Below are 20983 nucleotides of genomic sequence, written 5' to 3'. Positions count from 1 at the left end.
TGTTCTAATTGATATAAGAATATAAAACTAAATATAAGATAGCATTTGTTGTTACATTTTGGTAGTATGCACATACATATATTTAAATCTTATTAAGTTATTTTAGGTGCTATAGAAATATTTAGTTTTGTTGACAGTTACAAAATCATGAATGAACTTTGAATATTCATAAATCTCTGCTTTACTTTGTTTGATTTTGTTTTTAATTTTGTAAAATTTATTTTTAACTGAATACGTGGCATTTAAATTTATGCAGAATTCAAAATAAATCATTAAGTCATTTTAATTTCTAAAAAAATTTATAACCACATAATTGTTAAACATCACTAGACAAAAATGCTGAAATACAGATGGAAATAAGGTAATGATCTCATTGAAGAACTAAACAGTAGAACACATGATACAAAGAATATTTAGTTCGGATAGTTAAAATATATTTTTGCTAAGCTTTGTGGGATAAAATTTGCATTTTAATTATAAAAATAATATCCTAATAAAACATATGAACATTCTTCTTTCGGAATTTCTCTTCTGCGTCTTATATTGGGTTTTAAAGCATCGTTATAGATAAAGGGTGCCCCAGTTAGCTCACAACAACATCACTATCGCTTTGGCTGGCTCCCAACAACAACAGACAGCATGATTTAATATTGTAAGGAAAATCAAAATTTGGACTGCGTTGGTTCTGGAATGCCATAAAATCAAACTAACAGCAATATATTACACAATCATACGTACGACAAAAAAATCGATCAACATTCATTCGCTGCTGACGGGCCGACAAATTCTGTACCTATTGTTTTTTAATCTTGATAAGGGTGATTTTTTTTTTGATTCTTTAAAGGAAAGTTCTGTTAAAGTGGCACTTTTCAAGCGGTGATGGGTCTAAGTCGCTCCCATGCTTAGAGAGTCTCAGCCTTAAAACGCTCGAGCAGGGTAAATAATTAATAAAAACCTTGTCGAAAGGAATACGCCGTTGAAGGCTCCTGTTCGACCTTGCTCACATTAGTGCCTTAGCTTAAGTACGAGTTTTGAATATTAAGGTCTAAGCACAGCTCTTATGCAACATGCAACATCAGTAGCTATACAATGTGAAGGTAAAAGGCCTGGAGAAATAAGGCAAGACTTTCGCTGATAATTCGCTGCGAATACAATGCATATAAAAGGCTATGGGCCAACAATCTGGTTCAGCTCATAACAGCAAAATAGGTGGTTTTGTGAATCTTTATTTAAAAAAATCCAGTGTAATAACAATTGAGTTCGTACCTTCACTTTCGTGAATAATAAAACAACCTGCTAGACTTTAGCAGCAGCTCATTCAAGAACGCATTTAAGGTGGAGGATATTATAGTATGCCAAGCGAAGAAAGAATTCTCACAAAATCATCTTTTTTATCGCAATGACTGTGTCATATGGGAGACTAGCTCATATGGGGTTTTATTTTCTTTGCCTATGCCGAGATAAATTTGGCAAAAGAGTTCAAATAAATCGGGACTTCTTTTAGGATTTCAACACAATACTTTTACTGAATATTTTTTAAATATCATTTTAAAAGATATGTTTATAAGTTTTTTCTATTATTTATTCACTCATAAAATTATTAAATTTTTTATTTATGTACATATAGATCCTTTTCTACACATAGATAGTCTCATATATATATACTTTTCTGAATATATAGATACTTTTCTGTACGGAGGGTTCGGGGTTGGGAACGGGGTTTAACTAACCGGTCAATAAAAAAGAGCGAGAGCCGTCCGATCAATTTTTAAGATACTTACAATTGAGCTACAAATTTGAAACTTCACACGTGGCTCAGAACACGGAAGGGAAACATGGTCCGATAGGTGACTCACGGGTCTTAATGATTATAAAAATTATAACTTGCAATCTTGCAATCGATTCTTCACAACATTCTACTGGGGGTTTGCCTAACACGTGTCTGGTTGAGGCTGTTTTTGAACTGAACTTCACACCAAAACAGCGTTTTTTTCTATCTGCCTGAACAACTACACATCTTTGTCTACGTCAAGTAGTTTTAAAGATTGTTGCGGTACATGTTCGAGAAATAGCAACATAACTTCACTATCTTCGCTGAATTATAGGGTAGAACTTTCCCTAAATAAACTCAGAGGATATGCATTTATTGAACTTATGCTCAGTTTTAGCTGGCAGTTAAACAAAAAAACGAAGTTTCATTTGCCATTCACGTTTCCAATAATTCCGAAAAATATGTTGCAATTTGCGAGTACAAACTACGTATTTATTTTAAAACTAAATAAATTATCTCAAAATCTTTTTCACTTACCTATAGCTGCCTGAACTTGAGATAAGCACGCCAATGTCAGCAAAACTGCAAATAGTATGCCAACTGGTGTACTGTTGCTGTTGGTGGGTTTTAAATGCATTGAGACCGAATTCAGCGCTATTGTTGCTGGTGGTGGTGGCATTCTTCTTCGTCTTGTTAGCAACATATTGCTTTGCAAATGTTGCGTCAACTTTTTGGTAAATTGTAAATTTTAATGTTGTTGCTGCTTTAAATTACAAAGCTTTGATTGAAGTTGTTGTAGCTGAAATTCAATAGCTTTGAAATTGTTTTGCGTGGTTTTGTGAGCCAGATTGTTATGGTTTAAAAAAAAAAAATCCTGTAAAGTATATTAGTTGGCTTTTATTCTGATTCAATTTTTTTACAATCAAAATTTGTTCCCAATTTTTGGGGATTTATTTAAAGTATTTTTTTTTTTTTATTAATCAAAACTTTTTATAATTTTTTGTTCAACTGTGTGCATTTTTTGCATATTATTATTAAATATTTTTTTTTACTACGTTCTCAAAGCGAAATAAACTTTTATTTGCTGTTTTTGTTCCTGTTACTATGTTAGTTGTTTTGTTGTGCAATTAGCATTGGCATTGCTTGTTATACTAAAGATTTGCTTATTTATTATTATTGCTGCTGCTTCATCTAGTTCAAATATTTTTCTTATTTCCTCACTTTCGTCAAGCTATTCGTCATTGATTTTGGCATATATATGTCGTTGTATTCTGTCGTAGGATTTTATTTGTAGCTCGTTTTTTCTAACCCGTTGTCTACTTTCGTACGTGCTGCAACATTGATATTCTTTTCATTCGGTGTTTCGTTTGAATATGTTTGCTTATGTGAAATCTTGTTATTTAATTTGTTTCTTTCTGTTTTTTTTTTGTAATATTTTTTATATAACTGTGCTTCTTGTTCAATGTGAAATTGTAAAAAAAATACTTACATATGTTCAATCAAATCTACAAGTTTGCGTTTGCATAAATTTGTTTTGTATGCGCAATGGTATATATGTATGTATGCGTGCAAGTGTACTGGTGAGTGTAACAGGTGTGTATTTTTCTTAGCACAAATATCATTCATTTAAATTCCAAGTTGGCGTTATTGATTTCACTCTCCTTTTTGGTATAATTTATTTACTCTTTGGTATATTTGAAATTTCTTTCGTTTTGTTAATAAATATTTGCATAAACTTTTACTTTCTCCCCTTTGAACTTTATACTTTACTTTTTTTAGCTTTGACTCTTTTCTTCACTATTTTGTTTAGGTTATTTTTCTTTGCCTTCACTTAACATGATGTCACTTTAATGAATTTTTAAAAATTAAGATGATTTCAGTTTTTGCATTTTCATTCGATAGCTAATTTTTGCATCTCTGGGTATGCGCTCTTGCTGCAAAGAGAAGAAGAAGAAAAATAATTAATTAGTTGATGGTATTTAAAGAAAATCACTGTGAATAATAGAAATATTTAAAAGAAGCGTGGTAAGTTAAAAACCCTATTAGAAACCAGGGCTTATATTCTAAAATAGATCCGTCCTCTTGGGAAATGCTGAAAACTTTCTGGGACCTATGCTTCTTGCTGCCGCTAGATCTGTTGTGAGCGTAGGGCACGAGCACAAAAGGTGCTCGATTGTTTCCTCCTCCATCCAGCACTTCCCTCATCTGCTATCGCTTACAAGGCCTTATTTAAAAGTATGTGACGCCAGAAGGCAGTGTTCAATGAGAACACCCATCATGAACCCACATTCCTCTCCTTTATTGAGAAAAGTAACTCGAGAGACCAAATTACACATGGCTTATTTTACCTTGTAGTAAAACTAACGAACTAATAAAGCAACCAAGTTTCAGCATGATCACTATAGTTGATGATAAATTAATAATTGGTTTATTGACTAGTTTTTCAGCTCCGAAGACACTCACTAAATTTATGTTGTGTATGCTTCGCGCCTAAAATTATAAAAAGTCACGTGCATAATATGGTCAGCTATATATTAGGCATTTCTATTACTACTAGAAACAAATTATTTAATATGTCCAATAAACACATCAAAGCTCACACTATGTTAATTCGGTTTATCTGAAACAGAATAATACCACAATTAAAAATGGCTTGAATAAGTAACCATAAGACTGCGCTTCTAATCCAGTAAAACTGGCTTATTATTGCATACTGTTAGGCGCGAAGAGATCCATTCACCTGCCAATAACAGTGACTTTTAGTGAAACCTCCGGCCATTTAGATATATTTTATACGACGCCAATGTCTATGCTTACGCAGATGAAAATCAAGCTCAAAGTATGAAAGGCCTTATTTTTCCTACGAGCATTCAAATCAATAAAACGGGCACCGCAAACAGAAATTAGTTTCAGAAACCTATATCTTCAATTAATACAATTAATAAGCGACTACGATTTAAATAGTTGTTGAAAGCGTACTCTGCTTGTTTCGGTTTCTCATAGAGAATATAATAAATCTAGAAAGTGCAAAGTACAGAAAGAAAGGATGAAGTGTGTTCACGTGCTAGTGTCTTGGATGTAGCGGCATGATTTTAATTTCATCGCGGATGCGTAACATTCAAAACAACAACATTCTAAATTTTCAAAGCAATCGTAATGTCGCTGTTACCTCAAACGGAGGGCGCAGGACCGCGAAGCATTTTAAATAAACATCAGGAGTAATACGCTGGGAACCAATGGCTCCGTTCTTTGTTAGTTAAACCACAGCACATCCTTCTTAAATGAAAACTGTATATACACCTGATTTCATTTACGGTTGTGCTTGTGATGATGTTCAAAAACAAACTTGAAAAAAGTTGGCAACTTTTTCAGATAAGTATTTATATAGAACATATCAATTTGCTCATACCTATGTATAACCTTCTTTTGCCTTTGCAAACTCGTTGACGCTAAAAATTTGAAACACAAATCTTTTAAAAATTTATGCTCGAGTAGCAGCAATATCAATTTTAGTTTAATATATTGTATTCACAAACAAAAGTGCGTTATTGCGAATTTTATAAAAGTAAAAGTAAAAAAAAAAAATATAAGTACACGGAAAGAAATGGTGCTAGTAAAATCAACAAATCGGTTCTGTTGTTCTTGAATTAACGGAAATTCGGTAAAATTGATCGAATTGTGGCTAATTCGACCGAGTTCTTTGTCAAAAGAACAAATTAGTTTAGTCATTTTAACAGAAGAGAAATTGTCGCTCTTAAGTTAACAAAATTCTGTAAAATTGACAGATTCCTGGTCAATCTAACTGATTTTTCTGTTAACACAACTGATCTTACGGGTCATTTCAACGGCGATCAACTGTCAATACATGAGCAAATTTCAAAGAGAATTTTACGCTCACTTCGCTCTCTACTTTGTACTTATGGCGATGGTGCCACTTGTTAAAAAAAAAACAACAAAATAAGAAAACCATAAAAAAGAAAAAACACACAAAATGGGAAAACAACAAAAACTAGTTTTTCAGTTGGAAATACAAAACAAAAGACCCTTTTTTGAATTGACTGTGCAAAAATTATGAGATACCGGGACACCTATCTATCGGGTACAATTTTGCAACTTCTCGCCCAAGCGAAATGCAAAATTGCGCCCTCTTGTGGCAAAAGTTTTGTTTGAACGAACAGGAATTTTTCCAAAGTTAGTAACATTTTGTTCAAGTTTTTACGAATTTTCACTCACGTGAACGAATTTAATAAGATAATAAAAATCGTTTCAACTTAAAGTGTTACCAAAATTAAAATTGCAGAATTACATGTAGAGTTACTCCAGTGGTGAATTACCTTCCTGCGATTTGATTCTTTACTTTTCTATAACTTACAAGTTCTCTTTTTAAAATGTTACGTCAAACATTTATACTAAAAGTTTTGTTCGAAACAATCAAGTGTGGCAACTACATGCGAGAGAATAAATTGAGAATGAGCTGTGCTGCAACTAAAAGAATTGAGAATCAGTTTCGTTACCATTATTTTCATTTCTATATGCAAAGCGAAGTTCAAAACTATAAATTAAATAAATTATAAAATATAAAATTTGGTGAAAGTGCGTTTAATAAAACAATATAATAAAGTGTATAATGTTTAATGTGTGCCAGCATATTTGATGTAGCCCAATTGACGTTCGGTTGGTAAGTGCCACCGTGGTGTGATGGTAACGTGCTCCGCCTGCCACACCGTATGCCCTGTGTTCGCACCCCGGGCAAAGCAACATCAAAATTTTTGAAATACGGTTTTTCAATTAGAAGAAAATTTTTCTAAGCGGGGTGGCCCCTCGACAGTGTTTGGCAAGCGCTCCGAGTGTACTTCTGCCATTAAAAGCTCTCAGTGAAAACTCATCTGCCTTGCATATGCCATTCGGAGTCGGCATGAAGCATGTAGGTCCCGTCCGACCAATTTGTAGGGAAAATCAAGAGAAGCACGACGGAAAATGGAAGAGAAGCTCGGCCTAGAAGCTCTTCGGAGGTTATCGCACCTTACATTTATTTACAACTTTTTTTGTTCATTCGACTACTAAAACGGACAATTACGAATCAACGATTTGTGCGCAGTTGGTTCAACATCTTGTTGCGATGGATAAAAATTGACAGAAATTTCGGTTGAATTGACCCGTATTTCGGTTGATTTTATCAGGATTTTTCTTTCAGTGTATGTATATCTTCTCTGCTATTGACAAATAAACAAATCAACAATCAAAGCAGCAGCAGAAAAGAGTTGATGATCAGCTCAGTCGAAAATAATCAAATATTTTGTGCACAAGGAAATGGATATAGAGATATGACATCCTTATACAATAGTACACGCATTTATTTATATGCTACAAGGTTAAAATTTAGTATATAAAAATATGAATAAATAAAATATATTTGTTATCCAATACGACAATATATTCTAGTAGCACACTTGCAAATATTGTTGTGCTTCTCATATTCTCGAATGATTCCCTTCTTGCATTATTCAGCAAAGAGCGAAAGCACCTTAAAAGCATATTCTTATTTGTGGCACACATTTAGGCGCCATAGTATGTTGATATTAAAATTTGATAATTCTTAACACGAGTAAAGAAAATAATAAGCATTTCCGAAAATAACCCACAGCAAACAAATTTTATTTGTTTGATTAGGCAATATATTCAGGGTCATATTCAGAGTGGTTACATAATGAAAGAAGCTGGGCTTAAAACATTTTTCTACACACAAAAGAATTTCGTGTCAAAGCCGCAAATATTGTTAATTTGATACCCAAGAAAGGTTGAAAAAACTATTCTAAAAATAAGAGCTAAGTTGTAATAAAACAAAAATTTAGATGTTGCTAAGCCTGGACTTGAACCCAAGACGTTCGATGTGAAACCAAAAAATTAAAAAAAAAAAATTGTGAAAAAAGTATAAGTTTTGAAAATAAAACTTAAACAGTTGCACTTCTAAATTTTGAAATATCAAAGTAAAAGCGGGTACAAAGCAATTTTGGAAAATGAAGCCAAAACAAACATTTTTCAAAACCATAGTGTTGAACCGAAACCTAAAAGAAAGCTAAACACAACATAAAGAGAAATCCTTGGCCTAAATCAAAAAAAAAAAAAATTTTACATAAAGAGAAATCGTTTTTTCTATGATTTTGAAAAATGTAACAGAAATACTTTTCAAAACTCGAACTTTGTTTTGAAAAACAAAACGGAAATAGTTTGAAAATTAAAACCGAATAAAAAAATTTTAAACGTTAGTTTTAAAAACCGTTAATATTGCAAAATGAGACAAGTATGTCTGAAAACTGGAACAGAACTATTAATTTTGAAAAACGTAGTAGAAATAACCCAGCGCTTTAAGGGGCTTGAAATATTCCCGCGTAGGTTACGCCTGTCGTAGGAGAAGACTAAAATCCATAGTTCTAGAAAGTTCGACTTGATTAAATGTTCCCGAGCTATTCAGACTAGTACTTGAATGGTGTTTTTTCGGAACGGCATACAGTAATCGATAACACTCTGAGTTTTAAAACCCGAAAACAAAATCAATATCAACACGCTTTTCAGTCTGCTGCAAAAACCTAAAAAGCACTTGCTTTATTAATGACCAAATAGTTATACGCAAATATATCCATACAACCTGAAGAGACGAGTACCCAAAGGGTTCAAGGGGTTGATAAGCGCAACGTATAGCTTTCGCAACCCAATTGTAGACCTCACCTACGCGAGGTGAAGCATGTGACAAATATGCATGTATAATACACATATTTAGCAGTTGAAGCGCTCGCGACACCAAGCTCCTCATGGTCGAGCTAGTACCTTGATGGTGCTTGTTACCATAACTTATCGGATCTATATCCGGCAAAGGACCATCAACATCAATAATAATTCCCAAAACTTTCGGGGAGTGTCCTTATCAGTACAAAAACAACAACAAAGAATACCCGTGCGTTAAGGTGTTAAGGAAACAATAGTTACAAAACTGTGCTTTACAAAAATGCTGCAATTTTTCAATACCTTGAAAACTAGAAAAGCTCAAAAAATTTTAATATACATACTTTCCTTTTATATAAGCACACATAGACATTTATATTCCAGCTATTGCTTTTCAAGTATTTCTTTATTCCTCTCAACCACTGCTCAAGTCTAGAATTAAATACGCAAAGAGAATTTACTCCGAAACAACAAATGGTCAGTCTGGCATACGAAGATAACCAGGACGCCTAAGGCAAACAAGAAAAGGTTATATTGACCAAAAAGGAAATGAGAAGAAAAAAAATACGAAAATACCAAATCAAATTTTCTCAGAATATGCTTAGCCAATGCCTAAAGCTAAAGAGAATAACAAAGCAACTACAACAACAACTGCAAAGCTAAATGAATATGATTTTTATTTGAAGTCACCCCAGTCAATTCAACAAGAAGAACTTTATTAAATAATTATAACACAATTTCGAAGCAAAAAAAAATGTATTGGGGAGCAAACGAAATGCAAAGTAAGAACCGTCAGAAAAAATTTTTAACCATGTATTTAAGAATAATATAAACAAAGTTAGTTAGAAAAAACCAAAAAAAATATAAGAGAAAAAATTGAAAGAAACTTAATAAATAATAAGATTTAAGACGACAAACTAATTCGTTTCTATGGCAGGGTAGTAGATGCTTAAGGGTTCTTTGGTATGTATGTTGGCAAAGCAATACAAATTAATATGTTTAGGCAGGCTTAACATGTCTTCTAGACTTGCGACATTGGCATGTCATGAAAAGTTGTTTCATGTTAAAATCGCATATTTATTTCCGCCAAGAGCGTTGTAATGCGATTTTTCTAACAATTTGCGATTTCAAGGATTATAGAGGAGAAGTCATCTGGTAGTATGCACTCCGGTCACCGCTTAAAGAGGCTTCAAGTACCATCTCAAATATATCAACTTTTGTGGGTAGCTGGTGGCGGATATCTCGGTTATGCATGTGTCTGGGTCATATTTACATATGTTTCCATATGTATTTTTATTTTGGCTTTCAGTACAGTGGAATCCAGTTAGAAGTAACGTGCGGCCAATATTTTGAGAACGGTTAAACGAAAATTAACTAAGTAATAATTATTAATACAGTAATTTTTTTGACGGTATTTTTCCCGTACCATATTCATTTCATGTACCGGTTTTTTTCTGTACCAGTTACTCGGTGTACCGGTTCTGTTTTCAGTACCAGTTACTTGGTGTGCCGGTTATGTTTTCAGTACCAGTTGCCTTTCTGTACCAGTTACTTGGTGTACCGGTTCTGTTTTCAGTACCAGTTGCCTTTTCTGTACGAGTTATTTGAGAAATATCTCTTTTTTTTTTTTTAATTTTAAACATTTGGATTGTAGATGACATCAAAAGTAAAAAGGAGTAAAAAGCCTGAACAGCCTCCACGTACAAAATTAGGCTGAAAGGTCATGAACAATAGATCTGCACAAAGGTCGCAGTGCTTCCAGGCCTAGTAATATTTATAATAATAACATCAAATAATATTTTTTAAATACTTAGTTAGTTCGAGCTTCAAATAAAATAGTAAGCGAATAATGACACTGAAGATGGCACAACGCCGAAACTGGTTGGTATTCAAACCAAATTTGAAAAGGGATGACGGAAAATCGTTCCAATATACATCAATTATCAAAAAGAAATGTCAGCTCAGCAAAACCAAATGTCAACTCAGAAGGTATCGCCATCCTCTTAAAAATCGCTGAGGTACGCGGAGACGGTGATGTGAACAAAGAAAAAGACGCGGAAAAAAAAGTTAGTAAAATTACAAGACTTAGGTCCGGTTTTTCAGTGCAAGTTTAAGCTCCAGTTAAAGTTGGCTAGAGTTTAACCCTGCCACTGCGGCCGATTAAGCTAAGATGAGCGGTAAATATTTTTGTTTTCGAACAAAGTGGCAAAGTTAAACTCCAGTCAACTTCAAATATAGCTTAAATTCGCACTAAAAACTGGGCCTCAATAAAATACTAAAGAAACTCTGTCTAATAATTGAAATATATACCTTGTAATTTTATTCATAATATCTCAATTGTATTCAAATGAATAAATATCGTTTGCAAATTGAAAATGTTCGTAAGTATATGACGCAATTGTATCAAAAAGTATGCCTTCTTTTTCTAGAATTTACTCTCTCTTCTTCAGTTCCTTTGTATAAAGTCCGTTTTAATTTTTTTTAATTTTAGTTTCAATAATAGTTCTGCCATCATTACAAACAAAATATGAAGTTCTTCATTTGAATATTAAATTTAAAACTGTTTTCAAGCGAATGAGAAAATGTTAGTTCTAAATTAAGATTTCACAAAAATCAAGTATCTTGTAAATGCACACTAAGTGATTATATATGCTTGTTTTTGTAGAGAATTTGTAATGTGAATACAAATATAAAATTACATAAACTCCAAAAAAGGCTACTCGTAAAGATTTACTTGGATTTCATCAGCGTTTCCTCCCGTACTTGCTGAAAGCTGAACGAAATAATCCTAAATAAATTTTCAGCTTTGATGCATGCACACTTTAATATTTGTATATACATTTGTTTTTGAGTATATTTAGTTAGTCATTATACGGCCTTTTCTTTTTCAATAAAGACACTGAAAGGGAACGAAACGCAAAGAAAAAAAATTTTAAAATAATCCTTCATCATATGCAGTATTTTATTACAATTTTGTCATGTCAATTTCTGTAGTTACTTTGCTTCGTCTCATAACAATAACAAAACCTTCAAGCCAAAAAAAAGAACAAAAATAAAATCCCTTTATATTAACTAACATGACTACCCTTCAATTTCAACAGACACAAAATACTTTAAAAATCACCAAAGCAACTACTTTCTTGGTAAATAAAAAATTTATACAAAAGCCAAAAATGAAATAAAGGCGAAAAAGTAGCTATAAGCAAACACACACATATCTACATGCATTCATTCAAAACTACATACATACATACATACTTGTGCTTGAATAATAAGGGTGATGGAAAAATAAGTGAAATGTCTAAGGAAACCGGAATGGAAAAAAATCAAATAACACAGTAGGAAAATGAAATATAAGTACATCGTTGTAAATGTATGTGTGCATAAAAAGTATCCTCTATGCGACGTTAAGAATAAATAAAATCAAACTTCTGTCCATAGTAATGGCATAACACAAGTAAGCGCATATGTCCATGACGCGCTTCGTATGAGCAAATAAACAAACGTCAATGTCGCTCATACGCCCTGGTGCCACTGCTTGATCTAGTAAGAAGCAGGCGTGCATGCATGAAACAAAGGTGTGTGTTTGAATATGTGTGTGTTTGAATATGTGTGTGCTTGAATATGTATGTGCTTAGGGCGATTTTTTCTTGGAGTGAAAGTTGGAAATTTTGGCACAGTGGTTTGCATTCGCACACTTTTTAAGTAAATAATATTTATTACAAGCATTAGCTGTTGCACCAAAAATGCGCTCGGAAAAATTAGTTTTGCTGCTTAAAGAAGAAGAAGAATATAAGAAGGAAGTTGCCATCGAGAAGTTTCCCACAAAACAATAAGCTGTTTATTTAATAATTTGGGAAAAAATTTAAGCAACTTCCCAAATTATTAAATAAATTATAAATTAAAAATTGCTTCAAATAAATGTTTTCATACATTTAAAAGCAATAAGGGCAGTCCCCGCTTAATTCATACAATAAGCTGTTTGATTATACACTCGATCCGCAGGTTTTGTCTAGGAGAACGCTTTCGACAAATATAGAAATAGGAGAAAGCTACCAAATAGCATTATTACTTATGCTCCACTCTCCGAGAGGACTTTATGTATGTAGACTGAGTGTATCAATACAATTTTTAGATTGCATACCTTGAGACCTGAACACTCATTTAAAAAGGAACGTGGAAATTCGGCAACTTTGAGAGGAGAATTCCAGCAGGGGAGCTTAAGCGCTTGTAATCAATCAACTACAAGAGTTTGTTGTCAGATTTTGATATGATATCGTTAATCCTGAGCTAAGTTAAGGGATTACTAAAATTGTTCTGATGTTGTGCGGTTGTAGTTTTTGCCATTGCACATTGCTTTCATAGAATCTCGCATTGGCAGGAAACAAAGAATTTTTGGACCGTGGCGGAAAAAAAGCTTGAGTATCAAGTACTCGAGATATTCAATTTGTAACTATACGTCTCTATACGCTTTTGTACGTCGAGAACATTTCGATAACAAGCCGAAAAATTGTCGTAGCAAATCGATAACATGTCTAAGAAATTAGACCTTAGCAGTGCGGCTTCGTAACTGGTAAAGCCATCATTGATCGAATATTCGCAATGCGCCAAATCTTGGAAGATTCGCAAAAAATAGATGACACACATCACCTCTTCATCAATTTTAAAGCCGCCTTGTAAAGCCAGAAAAAAAAATGCCTATATGCCACTATGTGTGAATTTGCTTTCCCCTCCAAGCTTACACGGCTGAGCAAAATTACGTAAAGCAACACATTCAGCTCAGTCACAATTGCGAAGGACCTTTAAAAGCTGTTCGATACTAAACAAGGTCTCAGAAAAGGTGACCCTCTTCCATGGGATTGCTCTAACTTGACGCTCGAGAAACTTAGCTGCGGGACTTAACCTCCCTGGAACAATACTCTCACTGAAACTAACGGAAAAAGAAAATCATGCTCTAGAATTGACTCATCGTACCCGTGCTGCTGTTTGGTGCAGAAGAATGGACCATGACAACATCAGATACGGGGGCTCTGGGAGTTTTAGAAAGAAAAGTTCTTCGAAAAAAAAAAAATTCTTTTCTTTACTTCTGTTTTCATTCTAAATCACTGTAAATCGCCCTTAAAAAAACTGTATATGTCGTACGTGAATTTCTACGTGCGTATGTTTGTTCTAAGTGTGGCTCAATCATGACATTTGAAAGAAAAAAACTAAATGAAGGGCTAACTGTGCAAAAACAAAGTATTTAGAAAAGTTGAGAGCAGCAGTGAAATAGCCAGCGCATTACAAATACACTCACACATACATACGTATGTGCACATGTGCCTTCTAGTTGAATAGACATCAAAGCCAAAAAACTGCGAAAAAATCAAACTTTATTTTGTGAGCGCAAAAAAATAAAAACTGTAACAAGTAAGTAAGAAACAACAATTTTGGAAGTAAAAACGTCAGCTAGTCAGTTATCTAGTGCAGTTAAGAAAACTATTCATGGTAACCTTTTTCGCAATGTCCTTAGCAAAAAAAAAAAAAAACAGCATTTTTTGTTTCGTTGTTGTTGTTATTTCTTTGTTTTCTATGCCTTTTCTGTTTGAGCTATTGCTTGTTATTCCTAATGATGTTTGTTGTTGTTGCTATTTCCTTTTTCTAGTTACTTCTTTAGCGGTCGCATGCGTCTTATACAATAAAGCTTATAAATTATTTACTTGTTTTCATAGCAGTTTACGCTCTTAATGAAGTCAACTTTTGGGCGCTTTAATCTTTATGAACAACAATAAATGTATGTACACACCCATAAACATATTCAAACACACACAAGTACAATCATTTTTCAGTCTTTCACCATTAATTCACGACATTTGCTGCCCTTTAGAGAACCTGTAGTGAAATATTAAAATTTGGAATTTGATGTTAGGAGTCGTTCTAGTTGCGTAAGTAGTTCTCAGAAGACCAGACTGGTAACGACTTAAACTTAAATGGATTCGGAAACGTTTAGAGCCTGTTTATGAACTTTTCTTCAAAGGGCTAAATTCTTGTGTGCCGAACTTCTTCCCAGGACTTGCACCATTAATTAGTTAGCTGTTAAGAATCCCAATCTGGGTACTGCATGAATTGAAAGGCAGAAATTGTTGCCGTTATAGTGAAGTTATCGTCGTTATTATTGTATCTCCTTCTGGTGGGGAGCTTCCATATTAAAAATTAAATGAAAGTGGGTACAGCCACCACCCTATACACATTGCTTAATTTATCTTGATTTTGATGTTACGTTCCTGTACTACCGGCCCATTCAAACATTTAGGGTTTACCTTCTGAGACTAGGTGGGAGAGTAGACCCTTTCAAGTCTTGCAGTAATGCGCTGTGATTGACTGTGTCAAAATTTTTTGATAATTTTAGCACTACTAGTACTGTTGTTGTTAGGTTTGTTTTTCAATCCGCAGCTTTGTATTCATGGCGTTTATGCAGTAATATGACTTGTTGTGCTAGTGATTGGCAAGTCGCAGGTTTGCGGTAGATAAGAAAGCATGACAAATTAAATTTTCTTGGCTACTGGTGATAGAGCAGATGATGGGCCCTATGTCTTTACTTCATTATCTGGTTGGGCGCTTTTCACGTCAATCGGTTTTATATACCAAAGCATCGGGGAAATTTTACTGGCTAAGGGTTGCCATTGCAGCGTAACCTCATTTAATTTGTTGAAAGTTTTTTCATCATGGTAACGAACAACACATCTTAAGTCTTTCGAGACATTCACGATGAAAAGAAGAATATCCTATCCCAACGATATCATTAGTGCTCCTTGTACGATATCGGTGATAATGATGTCCTAGAGCCATATAAAACCTTGCCCAGATATTGTTTTCTCGAGTCCACAAAAGCATAGATGTCCTGAGCCTTATCCTTTCACAGCTGCACACTTACGACTCGAGTATACAAAGCTGTCACATATGATCTTCTATATTAAAAGCATGTCACTTGGCTGCACCTGTATTCTCCTGTTGATTTGTGGCGATTTGTGATTTTTTTTAAGCTTTTTGGAATGCAAGTGCGAAAGCGTTAGTTCAGTATGTTAAGAGTCAGTGGTAAAAGAAAAGAAACTGAAAGTGCTAAAACGTCATTTGTAATTCAGAAAAGTCTGTTGGAAATGAGATAAGGTAATACTGTGAATAGAAGAGTCTACTTTAAATGTGAGAGTGTCACTTCAATATAAGATTAGTCAATAAGAAATTCGAAAGACGCAAATAATTGTAAAATAGCATCGCTTGTTACTGATATTAATAAGGTCGAAATAAGAAGACGTCTTATGAAAATGGGAAGAGTTCACTATAAATACGGCAATGAGAACAGTCAATTTTAAATACAATAGCATCAATTCAGTATGAGAATAGTCAGTTGTAAATGGGAGAACGTTAAATAAAAATGGGAAATCGCCACTTATAATTGAGAATGGTCAGTTGTAAATGAGAAGACATGATATGAAAATAACAAGATTCCATATTAAATATGGAGAATAGTCAATTACAATTAAGATATAATCAAATGGAAATACGAGAGCGTAACTTTCAATTAAGAATAATCAATTCTAAATGTGAAAGCATCAAATGATAATGCGAAATCTGTGTTTCTAATTGAGAGTACTCAGTTGCAAATTAAAATAATCAATTGTAACTGAATATGAGTAAAAGTCATTTGTCATTACCAGAGGGTCAAACGTTCACTTGGTTGGTGCTATGGCAACATCTAGAGAAATAAAAACCTGGTTCTATATTGTTGTATGAGGAATCACTTCTTATTTTTCATGAGAACCAGAGTAGTACCCACTTTGCTGCAACAGAGTTAGTTGCTTTGCTTTAAGGGTATAGATTCATCTACAATGGTACGTACACACAAATACATGTATACAAAATATTTTCTGGGTGTGTTTAATGTTTGTCGGTGAATACTTAATTTACAATTCTGCTATATATTTACCGAAGAGTATAAACTTTGTGTTGGTTGGGAGAAAAAAATGCTATGTTATTAGGAATGAAAATAGAACGCAGAGACTTAGGATGAATGGCTGTAATGTAAGCGCCCATCGAGCAAGCAGAATGAACTGTTTGCATTTCAATAACTAGGTATATACACACATATATAGACACTTAAGGATGACTTTAATGTTATTTAATCGGACATTAACTATGTTGTGGATTTGCTTGAATGGACACACCTGTTTGTGGGTTGTTTGCTTGTAGGCGTATAAATGCTTGTATTTATTGAAGTGCAAGTAAAAATGGGCGACGTTATGAGAAGTATGTTGTTCATGTATGTACGTATATTTAAAAGTTAAAGTCAGGTATATTAAAAAGTGAGATCAAAGAAAAATAACTTGATAAAATGAAATACTGAGAAAACTAATTACACTGAATTTAGTGCTGATAAGATAAATTTTTTGGAAAATTTACATATTTATATACTGTTATCTATGCCTGTAAAATTAAATGGTATTTAATATATTTAGGAAAGATGTAGGACGCATCATCTTAACAAGAATATGAAACCATAAGTCTGAACTTTTAAGGGGGGGGGGGGGGGGGGGGGGGTTAGGGAGCATTGTTAATGAATGAATATCCACTTCCATTTTTATAATGGCCGCAAGGTTAACGGTTGAAATATTACGTCGCTATATCTAGCTAAAATGTTAAAATGTATTATAATATCGTCGCCCGCTAGCCAGAAGCATGAATATGCAATTTTTCCGATTTTGTGTTAGAGGCCTCTTTGGATTACCCTTTACTTTCTCTAGGTTCTACTTAAATCTGGAGAGTATGACACATTTGTTGTTATGGCTAAACAATTTTTAAAATTTTTTTAAAAAATAAGAACAGCACATATTCGTATGTTCCATCGTTCGGGTATACGTGCCTGGTATTATTCAAAAAAAAATTACACCGATGAAGAATTTTTAATAGCTTAATATCCTAAAAATAATAGTTGTTTAAATGAAGGCATACCGGTTTATTCGAAGCTATTGCCTCTTCCCGAATCAAAACTAAAAAACTTGGAAAAATTGTGTGAAAAACTGGTTAGACCACAATAATAATATCATTATTTTTATAAAAATCTTGAGGGCAACGCTGTTCCCGAAGCCAACATTTCAGAAGATTCTGATTCTATATTTGTAAAAATATCTTAAATAAAAACACAAGAGTGTATAAGAAATTGAGTTGAATGTGTAACTTTTTTGATTTATGTACATACATACTTTCGATAAGTAAAACGCAGCTGTTTTCACAAGTACTGTGATGCTCTGAATCCCAATCCGCCAACAGAACCGGTCTTGGCTTGGCCCTAACGTTATTAAAAATCAATATGCAGCGATTTTTTACTTCCTTTGAGGTTAAGGCCACAGCATGACCAGTTGGGCCAATTATTATAGCTTATTCGGATTCAGCGCATCAAAATGCATAGAAACCATGAGCAGATTTACCTGATCCGACTTTTTTAATTTTTTTGTATAGATGTGTTAACATTAAAATATATCAGGTTTTTAAATTTTGTTGTGCCAGAAAAATTAATATGCTAAATCTCTGAGAATAGAAGGGATGCGAGCAAAACAGTTATCTCAGTTAAAAGAGCATAGTGTGAGTATAATAGATAAGTACATTTTTACACTAGAAACTAATTCTTCTAATTCTGAGAGAGCAATAAACTTTGAAACTCGATTTCCCAACATTTTCATTTTGGCACATTCATATTTCTGGCAAGCGGGCGACGATATATGGAATCAGATAATATCACACGACATAATATTGCCCCAGAACCAGTGTTCTGTTAAACGTGTATCACGTGTAGAAAACCATTTTCTTATTTATTCACAATTATATGAAAACCATTTTCACTTAAACGATAAATGTAAAACTGTCCACTTATTTATATGAACATAAGAGCAAATCATATCAGATTTACAAAGCAATTTTTATCATACCTGCAGAAGAATCAGATCATATCACATGATATGACAAAGTACTATTGGCATTTTATTTTCACTAGAAAAAATTATACGTATATGTTGCACTCTTAGTTTCTATCTTTTAAATTACAGCAGCTGGTGCAGCGCAAAATAACTGAGCGTGTAGGTAATGGTAGCCCTTTTCTTATTCAAAAGGAAATATTTTGTGAAAAGAACACACATACTTACGAGAGAGTAAATAAAAACATACAGAAAGAAATTATTTTCAGAAAAGAAAACGCCATATATTTCATTAAAAAATATATCAGATGGATAAGGCAGTTGATATCTGTTAGAGAATTATCGAGGATCAAAATTAGAGCCGTTAAGAAAAACACGTTTATTAAGCTTAAATGTATATAATTAACTCAGATTTTATTACATTGTGAAAAAAAAAACAATGTAGGTATATTATTATGGATATACAAACTAATGAAGCGGTATATAATAATAGACGAAAAGGTAATTGACAATATGCTATTGGTTTGTGGAGTTGCATTATATTTTAGTATATTCCAACAATATCATACCGCCATAGGAGTCAGATTATGTCACACGATACACTATCGGTTCTTCGTTAGAACAAGTCATATTAGATGGATACGGCAGTTGACATCATATCGGCAGGGGAGTCAGACCATACCATACGATATGATATCGTACTAATATGTTATCAAAAGTTTTCGGTTTTTAATGGAAAAGTTATCGATTTGGTTATAAATATTAATCGATTTCATATTAATTCCATTGCAGAGTATTACAATTTTTTTATCGTCGCGTTATCGATTTGTTATTGAGGACTTAGCAAATTTGTTATGAAAGAGATAGCGATAAAACAATTAAGTAAAGCCGGAACACGTTTGAAACACAATCCTAAAAAAAAATAATAAGAAGCTGCTAAGAAGCCGAAAGGTCGACTATTATAATTGGCTATGAGTAATAAACTGAATATGCTCTGATTTGTTTAAGATATCTTTTAGCTTTTGCTATTAGAAGCTCTTATATTCAGGTCTTCAAAAAATTATAGACCCACTTTACAAATTAAAAAAATCGCATCCAACGTAATAAATAATGATCAACTAGAAAGGATTTAAAAACTATCAGAGAGAACATCTATCTAAATGAAATTCTGTTTCTATAACTTTTGCTGCTGCAATCTTGTATCGTAATTTATACCACTTTTTTTGATTTGTTGTGCTTTTTCATATACTAAGCTTAATATATATATTTTAACTTTTTAAATAACACTAAAGTGTTTTCTTATTTCGTGCCTCATTCTTAACGGTCCTTAACTAAGTTTTTTAGTAGGAACTCTATTCGAAATTCATTTATGGAACTTTCTGTTTGTTTTTCCAAAAATTTTTTATTAGCGCTCATACTTGAAAGTTTCGCTAATGATTATTTACATGAAATCACTTTTGCTGTAATCGTTGGTGTCTGCACATTGAACAAATTGTCTCGAGGTCATCACACATTTTGCACATTCATTTACCTTAAATCAAATGCAAATGTTGTTTTTTTTTTAATATATACTTTATGTTCGATTTATGTTTATCTTTTTGCGTTTGTTTATTTTTAGTTGCCTTCGTGCCAGTACATTGTTTCACTTCCTGCCACTATTTGATATTTGGTCATTTTATTTTGGAGTTCTGTCACCATTTGCGTTTTGTGCTGATTCAGTAGCTACAGTTTGGGGTTTCGTTTGATTTTTCGTTGAATTTACTTTAATTTTTCACATGACTGTGCTCTTGATTTAAATTTTTTGTTCAATCACAATAGTCATTCAATTGTAAATTCAGTCAACTGTAAAGAGAAAAGAAAAAAATTGGAAAATTAGGACCAATTTGATAAGCACACAGGCACTCAAGAATAGAGAAATACGTATATTGTGTATTATATTTGATACATAAAACTATTTACGTAAATCTGGGTCTTATAAAGCTTCCCTCCATCCTTCAAGAAGATGAAGTTTTATTATAAAATAGGTATGATTTTATTATGGGGCTTTTAAGTATATGTGAGCTCCTCACTCACTGAGCAGTTCATCTTAACCTAATCTAAGGTCTCGAGCTTTTCTAATCTTACTTGCCTAATGTTGCTCTTATTTTCTTCTTTCTTTTATTTTATAAATCCCTTTTTTATGAACCTTTTCTTCTCCGTCCTGATTTTTAATGTGTTAACAGCTATATTCCTCAATTCCTTCGTCATTATATTCTCCACCTCATATTCACATCTGCTTCCACTTTTAGTCAAAGCATTTATTCTTTTATGCCCTTCAAGCAGAAAGTTGGTTTTATATTCATGTGTAACTGGCCAAACAGATCGACCGTTACTGTGCTTTTTGATACTTTGACATACATAAATTATATGATATATATTTTTATACGAACATATATATACAGTATGTTGACAAAGAATAAAAAGCCAAGTACCAAGTAGTATCTGTCGACTTTATGAGATTTAGGGTGGATTTTAGGTTATGGTAACATTAAAGTATGAAGTATAAATA

General features: G+C 33.1%; 1 protein-coding gene across 26 annotated transcripts in view; it reads right to left on the bottom strand.

The window, feature by feature from the left end:
* Positions 1–20983, bottom strand: part of nrm (neuromusculin) — an 819260-nt gene that overhangs the window by 316214 nt on the left and 482063 nt on the right. For 10 of the 26 annotated variants that reach the window (XR_010953392.1, XR_010953393.1, XM_067786928.1 and 7 more), the window contains 2 exons: positions 19967–20277; positions 2309–3705 (listed from right to left, as the gene is read on the bottom strand). Coding sequence is in view for 24 of the 26 variants with exons in the window: in XM_067786928.1 (XP_067643029.1) it covers positions 2309–2474 (166 nt within the window). In the remaining 2 variants the exon portion in view is untranslated. The other 16 variants (XM_067786931.1, XM_067786930.1, XM_067786929.1 and 13 more) reach the window with 11 other exon arrangements.

The sequence above is a fragment of the Eurosta solidaginis genome, chromosome 5, assembly GCF_040869045.1.
Source record: "Eurosta solidaginis isolate ZX-2024a chromosome 5, ASM4086904v1, whole genome shotgun sequence".
NCBI classification, from domain to species: Eukaryota; Metazoa; Arthropoda; class Insecta; order Diptera; family Tephritidae; genus Eurosta; species Eurosta solidaginis.
Note: the sequence above shows the minus strand (reverse complement) of the source record. Positions and strands in the feature narration are given on the sequence as shown.